The 20,423-nt window shown below is 41.0% G+C and overlaps 1 protein-coding gene across 1 annotated transcript in view; it reads right to left on the bottom strand.

Annotated features, from left to right (window-relative positions):
• Positions 1 to 20,423, bottom strand: part of pola1 (polymerase (DNA directed), alpha 1) — a 277,825-nt gene that overhangs the window by 225,255 nt on the left and 32,147 nt on the right. The window contains exons 15-19 of the mRNA XM_080203919.1: positions 15,164 to 15,318; positions 13,321 to 13,405; positions 11,930 to 11,991; positions 5,676 to 5,765; positions 2,879 to 2,995 (exon numbers count right to left, since the gene is read on the bottom strand). Coding sequence (XP_080060045.1) covers positions 2,879 to 2,995; positions 5,676 to 5,765; positions 11,930 to 11,991; positions 13,321 to 13,405; positions 15,164 to 15,318 — 509 coding nt within the window. The remainder of the gene's footprint in view (positions 1 to 2,878; positions 2,996 to 5,675; positions 5,766 to 11,929; positions 11,992 to 13,320; positions 13,406 to 15,163; positions 15,319 to 20,423) is intronic.

The following is a 20,423-nucleotide window of genomic DNA, read 5'->3' as shown; positions in this document are numbered from 1 at the left end:
ACAATAATTCTTCACAATGTTGTAGTTGCACACTTGAAAGTGCAACTTTAAGTGAAACGGCATTAAGTGAATCAGATTTCCCCATTACTACCAACATAAAAACTGTTCCAAAGAGACTTCCTCCTCAGAAGACAGGTTGAAATACAGTGCATTGTTAAATTCCTATATTCGTAAAATAAATAATAATTGAAACAAAATAAGTTCAAAATTATAAAAGAAATATTATTTTTCTACTTGGGTCAGACTCCGAGCAATGGCTTGGGAGATGGGTCACTAGAGACAAGGGTAGCTTTGGAACGAAAGCAACTTCAAGTTGCAGGGTTAAGGAAGTAAGCTGGAAGGCAAGAGGGAGGGTCGGCCTGGGACCAGGAGGGTGGGAAAATGGGGTAGGGCTGCTCCAAAAATGGCAGCAATCAGGTCACAGCAAATCCTACTTCACACCCAGTGTGAATAACACTAAAACCAAAGTCCTGACACTGAATGCAAATGTCTGTCCCACTAACTAACAGACATTAAGTCAAACTGATTTAAAACAGGGCAGCATAAAGCGAGGGCTTAGCATATCATCTCATGCAATGGATGCCTATCTCCTTAGGAGACTGTGTGTAAGAGAGCATAAGGGTGAAACTGAACCAAAATGCATGTCCCAACTCCACAAACTGATGCTAAGGATCTACGTCCTGGCAGCCCACCAAATCTGAATGGAGTTGACCTTTCTCACCTTCCCATTGCGTTTCCAGCTGAGGTTTATGGGTAAAGAGTAAAATCTCTTTAAAAACCAAGGGAATGCAATCTTAAACACAAGGTTAAACTTCTCAAACCCCAGATTCAATCATGGTCCCCTGGTCTGTAGGGTATAGCTAATACTGAGGAAGAACATAAGAAGACACAAAAAACTTGCAAACTGGGCATTTAAGTGAACTTGCAATGTGCTTTGCCAGGGAAAAACAGAGGCACTGCCTAGAAATATCACTGAGAAAATGAGAAGCTAAATGTGTAGAAAAGCAAAGCAATCTAAGGATACTGGTAAACAAATCATTAAAAGCAGCACCACAGATCAGCAAAGCAATTAAAAATACTGACAAAGCCCGAAGATTAATTTCTGAGCATTCGGAGTTCAAAAGCTTTGTCAGACACACTGTACCTAACCCTGGTCTCGATACTATAAAAAGGACATGGAAGCACTGGAGAAAGTACAGAATAGGTTTACAGGGGTTATTTTAGAAATGAGAGTTTTCGGTTGTCAGGAGAGTGAGTGAAGAGGTTGCTCCTTGTCCCTTTTGAAATGAGGCGGCTGACACTAGACTTGATAAAGAGCCTGAAAACAATGATGGGTTGCAGCACATGGTAGACATTGAGAGAAATGTTTCCACTTGCGCGAGAATCCAAAACTAGGGGTCATGAGGTATTTATTAATTAGTCCATAAAGTCAATGAGGAGACATTTATTTATTGTGAGAGTGCTTAGAATGCGGAACTCGCTACCACAGCAACTGTTTTAAGGCCAACGGCTTTGATAGTTTCAAAAGGAGATTAAATCAGGTGGTTAGCACTGCTGCCTCTCAGCTCCAGGAACCAGGGTTCAATTCTGGCCTTGGGTGACCATCTGTGTGGAGCTTGCATGTTCTCCCCTTGCCTGCGTGGGTTGCCCCCGGGTGCTACAGTTTCCTCAAGTCCAAAGGTGTTCAGGTTAGGTTGATTGGCCATGCTAAATTGCCCCTTAGTGTTATGGAGTTTAGCAGGTTAAGTATGTAGGGTTACAGGCGTAGGGCCCGGGTGGGATTGTTGTCAGTGCAGACTCAATGGACCGAGTGGCCTCCTTCTGCATTGTAGGGATCCTATGATTCTAGGTGAGTGCATGGGAGAAAAGGGAATGTTAAGATAGAAAGGTTGAGATGAGGAAGATGTGGAAGACTTGCATGGAAAATAAACACCATCACAAACTAGATGAACTGAATGGCCTTTTTCTCTTTTAAATGTTCTGTATAATACAAGATCAGCTTTCCCTGCAGATGAAGGAAACTCAAATTGTCTGGTCTCTACTGGGGGAGATAAAGGAGGATGTTAAAATGCTCTCAGGTAGTGCTTTTTTCTACTTGGGGAGATAAAGGAGGATGTTAAAATGCTCTCAGGTAGTGCTTCTTTTAAAAAAAATTACAATAATTAGGTCGGAGACTACTTGGTATTAAAATATTCCTCCTCCAATTCCCTTCACTGCGGCTGCAGTTGAATAAGCAGAAGCATAGACCGAATGACTACTTAGTTCCAACAGTAACTCAGTTCACTCACACCAGAATCTAATTCATCCAGTTGATAAACAGGTTTAAAAAATTCTTTGTAAAAGTCTGATTTTTAAGTGATATTATACCAGTGCTTTGACACCTTCTTTATTAGGCAGCAAATCGTCTAAAGTAATTGCAATTAACAAACAATACATGTCTAGTTTTTTAAAGCTTATTGCTGTACCACTATGCGAAGTCTTAACTGAACAATTCTTGTAACACTAAGTGCACTTATTCCTGCACCTTAATGTTAAGGGTGTCATTGTACAGACTGCTAATTTTGTTTTTTTAATGTAGGTATGATGACAAGTGTTTTCCCCTTCACTTTGCATCTGGGATAATGCTTAGCATTCGCAGGTCACATATTGTGTAGGTTTCCTTTCGACTGATAATGGCATTCCATTATTTAGTCTGTTAGCATATATCAAATGCATAATGACACTGGGTTAAAAGCATTTTTACCAATATATGTGGCAATCTACTTCCATTACTTGAGCTACATTTGCTGTTTCAACATAACAGTAACTTTATTTCTTTTATAATCATTTGCTGGCAGTTTGCGGGTTTCTCATTCTGAAGAAGTCGACCAAGCCTTACCCCAAGTTTAGGCATAGCTGACCTCCTTAACCGACCAATCTTCGACCAGTGAGGAACTTTGCATACGTTAATTCTTTGTAGGAGAACATCGAGATCAAATCCATAAATATCGTGGCCCTGTAAATAAATGCAGACTTTAAATGGGTTATGCAATACAGGACTGAGGAAGTGAGTTATGAGATATAGTGCAGCCACTGGGATGCTTCTGGAACCTCCATGGTCACAAACGTGGCACACGCTCAAACACGTGCTGTGGGACGTTTCTGAACCTCCATGGTCACAACCTTGGTACGTGCCTCTACCTCTGGTGGAGGCGGCTGAGGGACTTCACTGGAGCATTCCGGGAGAAATCAGCCCAGCAACATCAATTGAGAAGTGGGAAGCAGAAGAACCCCTCCAGTGATAAACAGGAGGAAGAGCATCCGGCAGAGGGTCTTCACTGGAGCATTCTGTTCGAAGGTCTGGTGTCAAGGAGCAGTAAGTCCAAAACACTACATCAGTGTTTCTCTCCCTCCCTCCCACTCTAACCAAAAAAAAGGACGCTGCGAGGAGATAACGGCGAAGGTAAGAATTTAATAAATTTTCTTAAATAACTGAATTGATGATAGAAACATCAGTCAGTGGGCTTAATTGCTGAACTCATGAGATGTGGGAGATCCGTGACGCTTCCAGCGTCTTGGGCGACTACATCTGCAGGATGTGCACCCAATTGCAGCTCCTTACAGACCGCATGGATAAGTTGGGGCAGCAGTGGGATGCACTTAGAGGCATGAAGGTGGCAGAAAGCATCACAGACAGGAGTTTTAGAGATGTGGTGACACCCAAGGTGCAGGCAGATAGATGGGTAGCCGCTAGAAGGGGCAGGCAGTTAGTGCAGGAATCCCCTGTGGTCATCACCCTTTCTAACATGTATACCCATTTTGGATACGGTTGGGGTGGGATGGCCTATCATGGAATAACAACAGCAGCAGCCACAGCAGTGGCACCACGACTGGCTTTGTTGTTAAGCAGGGAGAGACAAACAGCAATCATCACGGGGAAGTCTATAGTTAGGGGTACAGAGAGGCGCTTCTGTGGACGTGAAAGAGATTCCAGGATTGTATGCCACCTCCCTGGTGCCAGGGTCCAGGATGTCTCTGAATGGGCAGAAAGCATTCTGAAGGGAGAACACATGGAGGTTGTGGTACGTATTGGTACTAACGACATAGGCAGGAAGAGTGATAAGGTCCTGCAGCAGCAGTTTAGGGAGCTAGATAGAAAGTTAAAAAGCAGGACCTCTAGGGTTGTAACCTCAGGATTACTCCCTGTGCCATGTGCAAGTGAGGCTAAGAATAGGAAAATAGTACAGCTGAACACGTGGCTAAACAGCTGGTGTTGGAGGGAGGGTTTCAGATATCTGGACTATCGGGGTCTCTTCCTGGGCAGGTGGGACCTGTACAAGAAGGATGGGTTGCACCTAAACTGGAGGGGCATAAATATTCTGGCCGGGAAGTTTGCTAGTGTCACACGGGAGGATTTAAACTAGATTGGCAGGAGGTGGGAACCAAAGCAAAGGTGAATAAACTGAAGGGGAACTGGAGAGTAGGGCCAGTAAGACTCAGAGAAAGAGCAGGCAGGGTGTAGTTGCTGTTCCAAGAGGGTCTGGTGGACTGAAGTACATTTGTTTCAATGCGAGAAGTGTAACAGGTAAGACAGATGAACTTACAGCTTGTATTAGTACTTGGAACTATGAGGTTTTTGTTATTACAGAGACTCGGTTAAGGTAGCTTCACATTCCAGGATTCAGGTGTTTCAGGGTGGATAGAGGGGGATGTTAAAGAAAGGGAGGGAGGAGGGCGATTGGTGCTGGCCAGTGATCAGGGTGTTTCGGGGAAGGCCAGCAGTCGAGAAGCCCGTGGAGGGGGGGGGCAGCAGCAGCAGCGCACGTGCACCGATTTCCCCATTGACAGATCAGCGCATGCACAATGGCCTGCTCAGCAGTATGCCTCCAGCCCTTTGGGCAGGATAAGGCCCCACCTGCTGTTGGAGATTTACGCAGGTAAGTACACCCAAAAACGGATAGGAAGTTCTCCTGTTTTCCCACCCATTGGGCACTTAGTCTAGTTTTGGGAGTATCCTGGCCTATATTTTTTAGCAGTTAAAGTCAACAACTAACATTCAAAAGGAAAAAAGTGTTAAGTGGTTTTGTTTAAGATCTTCTGCACGCTTCAAATTTTTTTCCATCGACTGTTGAGACACGTTGAACAGCAGTTCCAATAAATAAACCCACCCATCATTCATAATGTGTAACCAGTTTACAGATCTTTCAGTGTATTGCTCACATTACTAACCACAACAGTGCCCCAATTTGGGTATTTTTTTTGTTGATTTATGATGTTAAAATTTAAACTGGCAAATGGGTCACCTTGTACTTGAATTCCTGCAATCATTTTGATGAATTGCAAACAAAATAAATAATAATGGAAAAACACTAGTGGTTGGCTGAGCAATTTTCAAAGCAGTCCAAATATAATTGGATGTTAACATGAACTTAAACTCAGACACAGGCAAGTTCAACTTGATTAGTTTTGTCCACATGGAGTTAGAGGCACAATGATTTGGAAAAGGCAGATAGTTCAAAAAAAGGGATTGATTTATATCCTGCAAAGTGCTGTAATAAAAGCCTCAACATTTTGCAATTAACTGCTGACTGTGGCCTCTGCACTTTACATTAGGATTGATTTTTGCAGCCATGAACTTTCATATTCAGGATTTATTGGAGAAATCTTGGCCAATGTTATTGAAAGTTTCTACTCACCACAAGAACATCAGGGTCAATCTTGTGAATCTTTGCCAGAAAATAGCCCAAGAGAGTCCTCTCGGTTGCAGCAACTTCAACTTTTGCATTCTGAAATCAGAAGAATAAATCATCTTCACAAACTCTATCATAAATCTGTGTAGAAGGAGGGCTTGGTGCAATGGGTAGCAGCCCTACCTTTGAGCCAGGAGCCACTCCATGATTTGATGGCCAAGGAAGATATGCTCATAATGCAACCAAACAGATCGAGAATCAACCTGCATATCCTTCCAACATGCGACAATGGTTGGTAGTAAGAGCGAGAGAGAGACCTCTGGTCAGCCATGTGATGGAAAGAATTTGAAGCTTCTACCATCATTGTCCATAGCTCCAGGCTGCAACTTGCATGGAAAAGAGTATGTTGCAGCTTGGACTCTTTGGTGGGTCCAGTTGGCTCCATTGGCTGCACATTGATCAGGCTGGCGCCAATAGCATGCAGTTCAATCCACAATTCAGCTGGGGTGGGTCTGAGAGCTGCCTCCTTTGCCTATCTGTGGTGGAGGTTGTTGCGCTTAGAGTCAGAACTGCCCTTGGACAGAGAACTTGAGAAGAAATTTGCATTGACCCTGCCCAATCATATTATGATTTTCCAAATACTTTGTTATCATGTCCCAAGGATTCGATATTACCATTTTCCCTACTATTGATGAAAGGCTAGGTGGTCTATAATTCCCCAGTTTTCTTTTTCCTTTCTTGATTAGCTGAATTACACTTACTACCTTCTAGTCCATGGGGAGCATTTTAGATTTGAAGGAATTCTGGAAGATCAAAACCAATGCATTTGCTATCTTTGCAGCTCCCTCTTTCAAAACCCTGGGTGTAAAACATTGGGCCCAGTGGATTTGATGATTCTTGATTTCATTAATTTCTCTAGTATTCTTTCTTTACTACTAATTCTCTTTCCTCACTTCCAGCTTTCTTGTGTTTTCTACCATGAACACAAACACAAATTATTCAATTAAAGTCTCTGCCATTTCTCCTGTCTCCATCTCTGAAGGACCCAGTTTACTCCAGTTAATCACTTCCTTTCTACATTACTTTGGAGATTTCACAATCTCTTTAAGTTTAGTTAATTTCTTTTTCTATTCCATTTTCTCTTTATCAGTTTCTCTGTTATCCTTTGCTGAATTTTAAAACCCACAGTCGAACCATTTTTCTCATGGCTATTTTAACACTTTAGACAATGCAAATTATGAATTAGTTCTTTAAAATGTTGCTATTGCTTATCTACCATAGTTTCCCACCTACCTTCCCTCGAAATACCTACACTGTTCACTTTGTTCAAATGTAAGAACCTGGTTTCAGACTCGTAGACAATGAAAACATTTAATCTATTATGAACACATTTAATCTATTATGAACACACATTCAGGAATTCACTGACTAGAAGTTTATTCATTAACCCTCTCTTATTACACAAAACTAAATAATGATGGAGACTCAGGATTGACAGGGGAATTAAAGAAATACTTTGAGTCAGTCTTCATGGTGGAAGACACTAATATCTTACAAAAATACTAAATGATCCAGGGCAAGTTGTGTGGGGGCAGGGAAATAAATAAATACAATATCTATCATTAGAGAAAAGGTATTAGGGGAAACTAATGGGGCTAAAGGCCAATAAGTGCCCTGGACCTGATGGGTTACATCCTAAGATATTAAAGGAAGTCGCCAAAGAGATAGTGGACGCACTAGTAGTTATCTTCCAAGAATTCTTAAATTCTGGAAAGTCCCAGAGGATTGGAAAACTGCCAACACCCTTACTCAATAAGGGATAGAGAAAAAAAAACAAGTAATGATTGGCCAATTAGCTTAACATCTGTTATTGGGAAAGTGTTAGAATCTATTATAAAGAATGTAATAGCAGAGTGTTTAGAAATACATAATATAATCAAGCACAGCCAGCATTGCTTCATGAATGGGAAATCATGCCTGACAAATGTATTAGAATTCTTTGAAGTAGTAATGAGCAGGATAGATAAAGGGGAATCAATAGATGTAATCACAGAAAATGCTGGATAAACTCAGCAGGTCCGCTAGCATCTGCGGAGAGAAACAGAATTAATGTTTTGAGCATAAGTCTACAGAATGAAGAAAGCTAGAAATATAAGGAATTATATAGTTGGAAAAGGTCAAAGCAAGTGGGGTAGAATAGGTAAGTAGGGATAGGTCAAGGCAAAGGAGAGATTGATATATTTGTCATGGACATAAAACAAAGAGGAGTGTTGAGGGTGCCATGAAGGGATGAAGAGTGCTAATAGTGACACATAGGTAGAGATAGCAGAATGTGTTAATGGGAGCAACTGAACAGCAAGGGATAGGTATCCCTGTGGAGGAGGGGGGGTTGTGATGGGGCAAAACAGGAAGCTTAAAAAAAGACAAACAGACTACAAAAGATAGTGGGGAGAGGGAGTTAAGATGGAAGGGGAAATATACTGTCTAAAATTGTTGAACTCAATGTGGAGTTCATGTGTCAAATCGGAAGACAGAGTTGTTCTTTCGGTTTGCGTTGGGCACCGCTGGAGCAACTGCAGTAGGTGGAATCAGGCTGGAGTTGGCAGAAATAGCAGAGGATGACTCTTTGAATGCAAAGACTGGTAGTGTGAAAAGGGGGACCTTGTCATGGTTCAGGAAGGGGAAGGGACAAGGGCGGAGGCGCAGGTGATGGGTTGGATACAATTGAGTGCCCTGTCAACCACAGATGGGAAGAATCTATGGTTGAGGAAAAAGGCACCCCTCTCTGACCTTCATATGGTCCACCTCCAACACTTCCCTTCCTCAACCTCATTTCTGATGATAGACTGACCATCAATAGATATTACAAACCCACCAGTTCCCACAGTTACTTCGATCACATCTCCTCATATCCCACTCTCTGGAAGGATAACATCCCATTCTCCAAGTTCCTCCCCCTCCATCGCATCTGTTCCAATGATGCCATCTCCCAAAACAACACTCAGACATATCTGCCTTCTTCCTCAACTGAGGATTCCTCTCACTGTGGTTAGGGTAAGAGGGGCATTTTCAAGATGGCAACCTGTAACTAGTGGAATGCCATAGGGATCAATATTGGGTGCCACAATTATTTGTAATTTATATTAATGACTTGGACAAGGGAAGTGAATGGACAATTGCCAAGTTTGCAGATGATGCAAAAATAGGTGGGAAAGCAAGTGGTGAGGATGACACAAAGAGTCTACTGAACGATATAGGCAGGTTAATGAGTGGGCAAAAACTTGCCAAATAGAACATGTCAGAAAATGTGAAGTTATGCACTTTGGTAGGAAAAATAAATGAATATTATTTGAGAACAAAAAAACAAAGAAAATTACAGCACAGGAACAGGCTCTTCGGCCCCCAAAGCCTACACCGACAGACTGCAGAAAGCTGCAGCACAGACAGTTTTGGGGGAACTCATGCATAAACCACAAAAAGCTAGCACACTGGTTCAGCAGGTAATAGGGAAGGTAAATAGAATATTGGCCTTTATTCCAAAGCGAGTGGATTATAAAAATAGGGAAAGTCTTGCTCAAAGTATACAAGCTACTAGTTTAGTTAGACCACATTTGGAATATTGTGAACAGTTTTAGTCCCTTATCCAAGCAAAGGTATGCTGGCATCGGAGGCAATCCAGAGAAGGTTCATTAAGTTGATCCCAGGTGTAGAGGGATTTTTTTTTATTTAAGGAGAGATTGGGCCTGTACTCGTTGGAGTTTAGAAGAATGCAAGACACCCCCATTGAAATATATAGGATTCTCAAGGGGCTTGACAGGATAGAGCTTGTTTCCCCCTGTAGGAGAGTCCAAGATCACAGGAAATAATCTTAAAGTAAGGGATTGCCCAATTAATACAGAGTTGAGGAGGAATTTTTTTCTCTGAGGGTAGTGAATCTGTGGAATTCTTTATCACAGAGGGCTGTAGAGACTGAGTCGTTAAGTATGAGACAGACAGATTTTTAATCAGTAAGGTAATCAAGGGTTATGGAGATAAAGTGAGAAATTGGAGTTGAGGATTATCATATCAAATCAGTCATATTCTCCTTGACTGGTGGAGCAGACCCGATGGGCTGAGTGGCCTATTTCTACTCCTATGCCTTATGGTCTAAAACTAGATGTTGAAGCTGCATTATCCTTTAAAAAAAAGGAACCCTAAAGTGATTTATATCAAAGACAGAAAGCGTTCTGCAGACCAGTCAGCACCTGCAGAGAGAACAGGAAAGTTAATGTTTCTGACATGTACTCATCATCTGGCAAAGAGTCCATCACACGAGAAACATCAGACTGTCCTGTCCACTGATGTAGCCTGACCTGCAGGGTGTTCACAGTATTTTCTGTTCCAGATCTAACGCATCCAGATTGCTTGTCTGGGAGAAAAGGGGAGTGAGGGCCAAGAGTAGAGGGGGCGGGGGGAGGTAAAAGTAGAGGAGGAAGGATCAGAGGAGAAGGGGGACAGGGAGGTCGCACAAAGGAGAGACCAGAGGAGAAGGTGGCGGGTGTGGTAGACCAGAGGAGATGGAGGCCTGCGAGGGGAATGAGGGATGGGCTGAGAGCTGAACTGGATATTACAATGCATTACAAGTATATGTGCTTACTTTCTGTAAAATGTGTTTTGTAAATTTATTAACAATATCTTCTAATAACTTAGCACAAAACTGTCCAATTATGTCTCCACGGCCACTTTGACCCAGGACCATAAATTGTGAAAACAAAACTCTCTCCCTGCCAAAGTTCTCAAATTTTTTCTGCATTTTTGAAAAACATTTCTTCCCCCCAAATGAACTGAGAACAAAATGCCATGGAAAAGTGCATTTCAAATCAATGCCCAAACATGTAGCAATTCACTAAATGAAAAAAAAATCACATTTATGTCTACCTTTTGTGAGTTATTGCACAGTGCAATCACACACTACAAATTAAACATCAGCGCAAAGTCACTTTGCAGCAATGCTAAACTTGGAATGTAAATCAGGCACGGAGGCCTGATCAGATTCCCAGGGTGAAATAAAGTGAGACCTCCCACATCCTCTCGGGAGACTCACACCACTTTATCCCACTTGCAGGCTGGCCCCCCCGACACCAATCATAATGTAAAATGTGCTGTTCGTTTTTACTCCATTGTGGTAGGAGTTCCTCTGTAATTCAGACAATCACAGCCGTTACACTCTTCCCGTGCTTACTCCTTTAAATGACCAGAATTGAGATTGGCTACAGGGAGTATAATACCCTGGCCAAATTATATTGCTGGATAGTGTTCATCAGAGAGTCAATGTCCAACATTTCCAATCAACTTCATCATTTGAGAGATGTGGCAGACATCGGATACAAATGGCAATCCCTTTCTAAAACATTCACCTCGAAAAGGGTTAATTCGCTTGAAATAATAAATTCACACACAATTACATTGAATGAGAAATTATTGTTTCAATATCTTGGCAATTCACTCATAAAACTAGCACCGCATTCACACAAGTGAAAGTAGTCATTCCTTAATTCACCAAGTACTTTATTAATATATTTGATTAACTGACCAGCATCCACTAAAGACCAATGATGCAAGTTAAATTCGGTCATGAAAAGCATCCCTCCCTCTGCTAGGTTTGTTTCCTCTCCTGAAAGCACTGACTCATGCTGACGTATTCTATTGTCTGTTCTCTAGCACCAAAGTCGTGATCAGAGTCACCAAGTGTCAGCCAGTCACTGAACCAAAGGAGCAGCACGTCCAGGCCCAGTGCTCCCTTGCTTCACACACATTCCCAGGGATCACTGGATAATGAATGGAAGTAGGCAGGTCCCTAGCCAGGTGATTTAGGACCATTGTCTGTTCAGCTCATTCACCATTGATTGTTTACAGGCCTCAGCTCAAATCCACACAAGATAGCTTCGCACAATCCCTACAGTGCAGAAGGAGGCCTGTATGGATTCTATTTCAGGGAAGCTAAATAAAATATTTACATTCCGCAAAACACATTCAGTAGCAATTAGTGTAAAATTGATGAATAAACTGTCTTTTCACGTGGGCCCATCCATTTATTAAACAGAACTTATCTGGAGCAGTTTAAACCTCCCATTAATATATTCAAAATGGAAATAACAAGAAATGAAAAAGCATAATTTCTGTACAGGTAAACACATTCCTTTCTTCATCTCCACATTAAGAATTTTATTCAAAAGAAATCTAGACACATGTGCTGATAAACAGACAGAGAGATAACTTACTTTTCTTGTCAGTGCCTCCCGGAAGTCGTAAGGAAAGATACAATCACTGGGCTTGCTGATGACTGGGAAAGAAGACAGCATTAGTATTTTAACAATGTTCTCAACACAGGTTTCTTTCTGGAGGACATGATTAACAGATGAATAGCAAAATCAAGGAACCTGATTCTCCCCCACAGACACACATCCAAACTCACCACTCCCAAAGACACTGTCCTACCAGTGCCATGATTTTTGAAGCTTCAAAGATCAGTTCCTGGTGTCGGGTTCATCAAAGAGTATCCACAATAATTGAATAATGCGTGCTTGTGTGGATTACAATGTACCATACTGGGGGATCTATTACTATACTCACCTCAGGAAAGGTGACAGGAGTTACAAGTGATATAATTGCTAAATGCTTTGTCCTACAAATATCAAAGGTTTGTTATTACTCTCCATTCAACGAGAGGTACATTTAGAAAAGTACCAGGTGCATTAATCAAGATTAATCAAGAAGCACACATGAAATCTTTTCAATTCCCAGAGAAGCTGTGGCCTTTTCACTCACACACTACAGAACTATTATAATATTTGCCTCAGAGGACCAGGCAATCCTGTGACCCGAGGTCACATTCTGAATGCTTGGGGGTTTCATGTGAACGGATTTCCCCACCCCAATCAACAACCAGTAACTGCTGCTGAGCATGAATGCACATGGGTGTTAGAAGAGGGCAGCATTGGGCTCAGTGAGGTTCTACGCAGCTAAATACCATGCCAGTATTCAGTAGGCTTACTTGAGCCACTGGTGGTTAGCTCCAAGGAACTCTTGCCCAGTATGAGTCATTATCTTCAAAAAAGGGAGAAAAGAGGGCAGAAGAACTCTCACAGACTGAATTTTATGATCATAATAAAGGATGTTACAACAGGGAACAAAAAATCATTGACTTTTACATCTTGCATGAACATCAGCCACAGATTGCATGCAGAAAACCACCCCAACACTGCTTCTACATTAGAAAAACCATTCTCGTTAAACACCAATGGCTTTTCACACATTCTATGCCAGCCTCACTTAGTGTTGAATGGCAAGTAATGTTATGTTGATGAGCATCAGCCACTTGGAAGTAGATCGAGAGAAACAAAACTCACTCTGCATCGGGATTTAGCACAAGGACACAAAGCTGCCTTCATCTCATCAGCCCGGGCTCAAATTAAACTCAACAACATTTCTCAAGGTCTAAATTCAAGTGTGAAGAAGGACTCAATCCTCCTCCTGTTTCTACTTCTTTCTTTTGGTCAATGTAGTTCACCAACCGAAAGATATCAACTATTAATACCATCGGTGTGTCCAGTGGCACATTGTTCTTACTTATTAACACTTCTACTTTCTGAAGAGTAGAGGAAATTCTTACCACAGAAATGGGCCTGAAATGGAGGCTGGGGAGCAGCTCTGTCCAGAGGGAACTTGTGATGAACTAAAGCTGCCAAGGCCACAATCTGGAACAAAAGGAAACAGGTAAATCATTTCAATGGGTCATTTTGAAATATATGCAGTTACAATATCAATTGTTGCAAATATCCTCTGGCATTGTTTCATCCACATTTGAATTTTTTCTTAAGGTGTGCTCAAGGTGATGCCAGGGTTTGAAGCAGAATCCGACCTAAAGAATAAAAGCAAGGAATGTTAACGGGATTCACTAAAGTGACGACTAGATATGAGCTCCGAAGCAGGATGGGAGCGGAGGAAGATGCAGTCAGTTTAAGGTGGGCAAACTCAGAAGAACGGGTTTTCCTTCAGTCCTGTCAGATTTCATCACTGAACGCAGTTAACATTCCTTGTTTCCATTTCCCTGTCGCAGCCAGCAAAGTTTAGAATCATAGAATGGTTACAGCACAGAGGAAGAGCAACACACTAAGTAATTAGTGAATCTGGCAGTTATCACCTCCTCTGAACTGCCAAGTTTCCACAAGACCCAGGAAACCTGGTCAGCCAGACCAAAGTTAAAATGTTGATCGATTTGGAGGCTTGCAGCCTTAGTCTAATATTTATTGAGCAGTCTTCATTCTGAGTGGGTTTGTTATCCTCCCCCTCAAATCTTTGAACAATCTTTATTGAAACCTGAGTTATCAATGTCTTTGTGTATTTTACTGTAATTCTGAGGGTGAATTACACAATAACAGTTTTATGGAATTTTTTTTTAATGGAACGAACCCTGACCCAATTTTGTAAAATTTTCAATCCAAGATAGCACCAGAATGTGGCGACTACTTGCAAGCTGTGCCCAGCATTCCCTCTAATTCTATCTTTTACTCTCCTTCTGTGTTTTTAAAACCCTATTCTAAATCTTAAGCTCATCTTTCTCTACACCCTAGCTATGACTGTAACACTACATTCTGTAGCCTCTCCTTTCCTTCTCTATGCTTTGTCTGTGTAGCATGCAAGAAACAATACTTTTCACTACATACTAATACATGTGACAATAATAAATCAAATCAAAATGGACAGATTGGAGATGGTGTGGGACCTGGTGTCAGATATATAACATTTTAAAATTTGCCCTCTGCCCAAACCCACACTTTGTATCGCCAATGCTGAAGTGATTCAGCATCAGATGTTTGTCAAATCAATTGGTGCACACTGTGGTGTTCAGCGTACTCCATTCAACAAGTAAACACGGTGAAGTCATTAGCATTTGCTGTTTAAACAGAAATAAACATTAAATGAGGATAAAGGGTTGAGATTACCAAAAATTCATTTCAGTTAGGATCCAAACAAACAAATGATCCAAGCAAAAAGCTTTTGGCGAAGAGACATTAGTCCCACTTGCCACCATACACTCCAATGCAAACAATCATTTACAAAATGAGGTGATGGCTTGCAGAATGGTCACAATTGAGAGAGTCTTTTCTTGGGTATCTATTTTCCCATGTGTAGCATTATAAAGGCAGCTTCCCTGCAGATATCAATAGTAACACTTGACGTATTAAACTCCAATATTTTCTGATGAAAATCATTCTAGCCAGATGTCAAATATACTGGGCACAATCCAAAACCTGTCTAAAATGTAGGCCCTTCATAAAACTGTCTTGGCATGGGACAGCAATTGATGAACAAATCTCAAAATATAAATCTTGCTGATTATCCTTGCCAATGCTGAAAAAAAGGTTATTAGAAGTCAATATCAGGGTGTTGGCAGAAGCAGGTGTTAATGAATTAATAACAGATTGTAAATGAGATTTTTTTTTAACTCATACCTCATTCTGATGAGTCTTTGAGCTCTGCACAGTCTTCATGCTGACTGACATGACAACAAGAGGAGGAGGAGGAATATCTTTGATCACAGTCACATGATCGAGTTTTAGTGCCACAGCCTCCACTTTGCACCAACTCATGGGTTTGTTGGGAAGCTCTAAACAGAGAAAAACACAGCTGGTTACATTTACATTACGCCAAAAGCCACCAAGTGAAAATGTCAACCTTATACGCATATCCAACCCTTTCTTTCCTCTCTCTCGGCATCCACCACCCCTTAATCTTAAACTTTAATTAGGACTGCTAACAAACTCAAAACTACAATTTAAGTTCAACGTTTCAAAAACTAAAAATGGAACTGAAGAATTGAAAGCTACTTTTTCATTTTTCCTATTCGTTCTCAGAATATCATCGGCAAGGATAGCATTTATTGCCTATCCTTAGTTAACTAATGAAGGTGGCAGGTGGTAGGGGGGATTCTTTGTGAGCTACTGTTGTCGCGATTAATTGCAATTCAGTAGCTTGCTTGTCCACTTCAGAGAATGATGAAGAATCAACCATGTTAATGTGGGCTGAAGACACAGTAAAGACAAAAGGTCTTCTTCCCTACAATGACAATCCAATCATTTTGTGGTAATTTATACAAATACATAAGAACATAAGAACATAAGAAATAGGAGCAGGAGTAGGCCATCTAGCCCTTCGAGCCTGCCCCGCCATTCAATAAGATCATGGCTGATCTGTTGTGGCTCAGTTCCACTTTCCCGCCCTCTCCCCATAACCCTTAATCCCCTCTCTTATCAAGAACCCATCAACCCGCTTCTTAAAAATATTTAGCGAGGCAGCCTCCACCACTTCAACGGGCAGAGAATTCCAGAGATTCACCACCCTTTGAGTGAAGAAGTTCCTCCTCAACTCCGTTCTAAACCGCCTCCCCTTTATCTTGAGGCTGTGCCCCCTAGTCCTACTGTCTTTTTTGAGCGGGAAGAGTCTCTCCAATACCAAATTTTTACTTCTAGATTTGAAAAAAAAGTCTGAAATTTCAAACTGCTAATTGTTAGGATCCTGAACACAAACCTCAAGGTATAGTGTGAAGCCAGGTTAGACCCCAACAACTTTTCTATTTTGGCATAAGTGTGAGGATAGGATTTGCTCCAGGAGTAACTCCACTGAGAAATTAAGGAATTTTTATCAAAACAAGCTTTATTCATAACACAGTTTAACTATAACTCTAACAAAGGAAACAGCTTAATCGTTAACAGTTGAACAATATTTAAGGAAACAACGTCAATTTCTAACTTATCACTATTTCAGTTCCAAATGAGCAACAGTCTCTTAAAATTTCACTTTAAATACAGTTAGCAGCTGTAATATACTGACTACAAAGGAGTGTATATAAAGAAGCTTTCAGAGAGATTTTGATTTTCAGAGCAGCTTGCAGACCTCGGTCTTTAAACAAACCTCAGCCAGGACGAAAAGCTTTTTTTCTCTACTACACACCTAGCCCTTCCTATTAACCACATTATCACTTGACCCTGCAAATGAACTTATTCAAAAGACCCAGGGGAAATCTTCGTCCATAAGTAAAAATCCATTAGCTCGCTCCTAAGTAAACACTACATGGCTAAAATGAATAATTATTCACCATCTGAGTTGCATTCTTGCTAAATATCCTGTAGAAAAAAGCTGAATTTTAAGACATTCACCTAAATGATATATCATCACAAAGTCATAAGATGAGAAAGAGGAATAGGCTATTTGGCACTTTTGAGCCTTCTCTGCTGGAAAATCATGGTTGATCCAGAGTATGCCTTAATTCTACTTTCCTAACTGCTCCCTATGACACTCAACTCCCTTTTAGATCAAAATCTGTCCAAAAAGAAAACCTCGAATTCTGGGTCATATTCAATGAACCCTCTGTTGCTCTCCTGGGAACTTGCAATCCCTAAATCGATGGCTCAGTCTCTAGGTTACTAGTCCTGTAACATAACCATATGTCATTAATGTGGTGACCATAAATCTACAAAACTGCCACCACGACTTGTGATAAAGTGGCAAATATTAGCATATGACAAAAAAACAGGTAAATGCACTATTACAACAACCATTCATATAGCACTGCTTACAAGGAAAAACATTCAGGGTACTCCACTGTAATCAAAAGATGGCGACTCAGCTAAAGGAGATGGTATTTGGTGCAGTGAATACAAGTTTGGTGAAGGTGGTGGAGTTTAAAGAAGAATTCAAAAGAAAGAGGGCGGTAGAGTAGAGAAAGAGTTTAGGGAGTGTATGCGTGTGCAGGTGTGCATGTGTGCGCGCGTGTGGAGTGTCCCGACATCTGCACACCACTTTGTTCTAGACATGTTTTCCCACCAGGATTGCAGAGAATCTGGCATGGTGGGACAGGCTTCATCTGCATCCCATTAATGGGATGCAGCCTCCAGTGGGGTTTTTAAAACATCGTGGCAGGGACCAGCAGAAGATCCCGTTGTAAATTCATGCTGCTGCGAAACCAACATGTGGACCCCTACCACCTACTTCTACCCCAACTCATCTGTTCTAATGAAGGATCATCAATCTGAAATGTTAACCACTGATGCTGCCTGACCTACGGAATGTTCCCAACATTTTCTGTTTTTAGCAAACGTAATGGCATCCCTTGGCTTTCACACAAGACTTGAGTTCACTCTTTATGGCTGAGCCTTGATATTCTCGGAAATAGGCTGGTTTCCACTGCCACCAGAACTGCATTGATTCAAGAGAGCCCACAATTTTCTCAAGCCAATAAGAAATGGACAATAAATACAGCCAGCTCAAACTGACCAGGCCCTCTTGACCTTCTGATGATCAGCTTGGGCTTGTGTCAGATACAAAACATGGAATGGACCAACACACTTCAAATGATTATTGGCACCAAGCTGCAAACGCTTAATGCTGTTACTTAGCAACACTAAGGATGGGAAAGGAAAACAAATCTTTCAGACTAATGTCAACTACAAAGAAATAATCAGTTCGCATCGTCACAGAATGGTGTATCCCTCCAATAGTAGCCATGCCACTTGGACACACGCATGCAGAGTAAATTCAGTACAGTTTACCCAAAGAGTTTGGGTTACATCCCTAATAACACAGGACATATGAATACAATCTAGCGCGGCTCACACAGCGAATCTCTCCTTTCCCAACCCACAGATTATTAATCGGCACAGGAAGATGGGAATAGAGGTGCCTCCTCTTCCATGAAAGATTAACAGCTTTCGGATGCATTTGCAGGGTGCTTTCGGAGTTACAAAAACATATTGGTTCAAAAAACAGAATAAATGGCAAACAAAAAGGATTTTAGTTGGTATCAATTTAGATCCACTCGTAATATGCGTGTTCCCAGTGATGGTACAACAAAAGAACTACACTACAGAAAAATGCTAAACCTACATTTATGTAATTATCTTGACAGAGCAATCAGAGACCATTTAGAGTATCATAATAGTGCTAAAGACAAAATTAAATGAGCTATATGATGCTACAGCTGTATTTTCAAATGCATAAATAATTTGCCAAGAAATATTATGCTTGGATCAACTCTCTTGTATCAGCATTCAGAAAACAGAAAAGATTTTAATTAACTCTCCAATGAATCCACACGGATCCGTTAAGTTTTTAGTCAGTGCTGAAATTAGTTCATTTGAACTGGACCAACAGTTGTAGTTGTAATCCGAATGCCTGACGCTAAGGATGGACGTGAAAAAAACAAAAATAAAACACTCATGGTTCCCACTACCCAGTAACTCTTGGATGCGGCGCCTAATTTTTAAGAAGAAATTTAAGATGCTTACCAGCTTGAATTTCAACCGCAGATCAGAAATGACCAAGAATTGTGTGTTAAAGTGAAAGAGCAGTTATACCACAGGGAAGGTGCGGCATTGGTCAAAACACAGGCTTTACCCATAACAGGTTTGTATAATTCACTATGTAGCTGATAATTTAAATGCAATGACATTGTACAGCAATGCACTCAAAAGTAAAAAAAATGATAGCGGCGCCTGTCACAGCTGTTTGCACAGCAGAAATGAAGGTTTGCAAACCCTCTGCTAATTTAACAATGAAAAATGAACACAGTTCAATGCAAGTAGCCACCGTTAACAACTTAGATTAGAGCATTAACTCACAAATTAGCGCACAGGGTTTGTCATTCAGACAATAATCAAAAGGCTGTGGGCTGACTAAATAGAAATTAGGAGAATGTCGCAGCAGCTGTATATTTTGTTTGATTTTGGAGTTAGAAAAATCCCAGAAATTTTTATTTCACGCAGGCATATTCCTTGAAGATCAAGGAGGAGATTGAAGATAAAAATGATCATCCTTCAGATACATAAAAGCAGCATGTGGCTGTTAGAGGAAAAGCAAACAGAATTTTAGGCTGTGTTGCTAGGGCCATTAAAGCAGTGTTATAAACCTTCCAACGTCCACACTTCAAATACAGCATCTGATTTTGATCTCTCTGCACACAAAAAGCCTTAGAGCACTTATTTACAGGAAAGGCTGAGAGTTAGGCATGTTTATTTTCTAAGAATACAAGATTTGAGAGTGGTGACTGAGGCCTTTTCAAACAACTAAGAGTTTGAATGCTGTCCAGTTGGATGAGTTTTTTTTTGGAGATGGGCAGGAATAATAGGATCACAATATGTGCGCATGAGACTCGTGGGGAAATGGCTAGATTTCATGCTGGTAAATATTGCTTCTCACAGCAAATCCATTGCCCCCCGAAACAGATTACCAATATGTGCAGTGGGTATGATTTTATGAGTCTCTTCAATGAGAGTCTGTCAGACTGCTGAGGAAAAAGGATAGATACACACATGGGAAGTAAATTGATAGTTACCTGGGATCATGAGGAGTTATTGGCTAGCATGGTCTCCTGAAGCTCTGCTTCATTGCCTTAAGGAATTGTGTGTGAAACTGTTGAGATCTATTTCTTTTACGATTGTTGCAGTGCAATTGTCTGGATGGAGTGGGCTTTATCTTCTTTTCAAAGTACCCTAATTCGTTGGCAGTAAGAAAGGGCTTTGAGGCATCATGGAGATGCTGCAAAACCCAAAATACTTGTGTTCTTTTACCGCTTGCAAATCTAACCGTTTTTGCTTCACAACTCACTACACTGTTCAAGAGCAACTGCTTTAATGAAGTTATGTCTTTGGTTAAAACACATTAATCCTGAATAACTGTTATAATTCATAACCAAAGAGGAACCATTCAACTTTGATA

The sequence above is a fragment of the Carcharhinus amblyrhynchos genome, chromosome 15 (assembly GCF_965287045.1).
Source record: "Carcharhinus amblyrhynchos chromosome 15, sCarAmb.v2.hapA, whole genome shotgun sequence".
Classification (NCBI taxonomy): Eukaryota; Metazoa; Chordata; class Chondrichthyes; order Carcharhiniformes; family Carcharhinidae; genus Carcharhinus; species Carcharhinus amblyrhynchos.
This window is presented reverse-complemented; position numbering and strand designations above follow the sequence as displayed.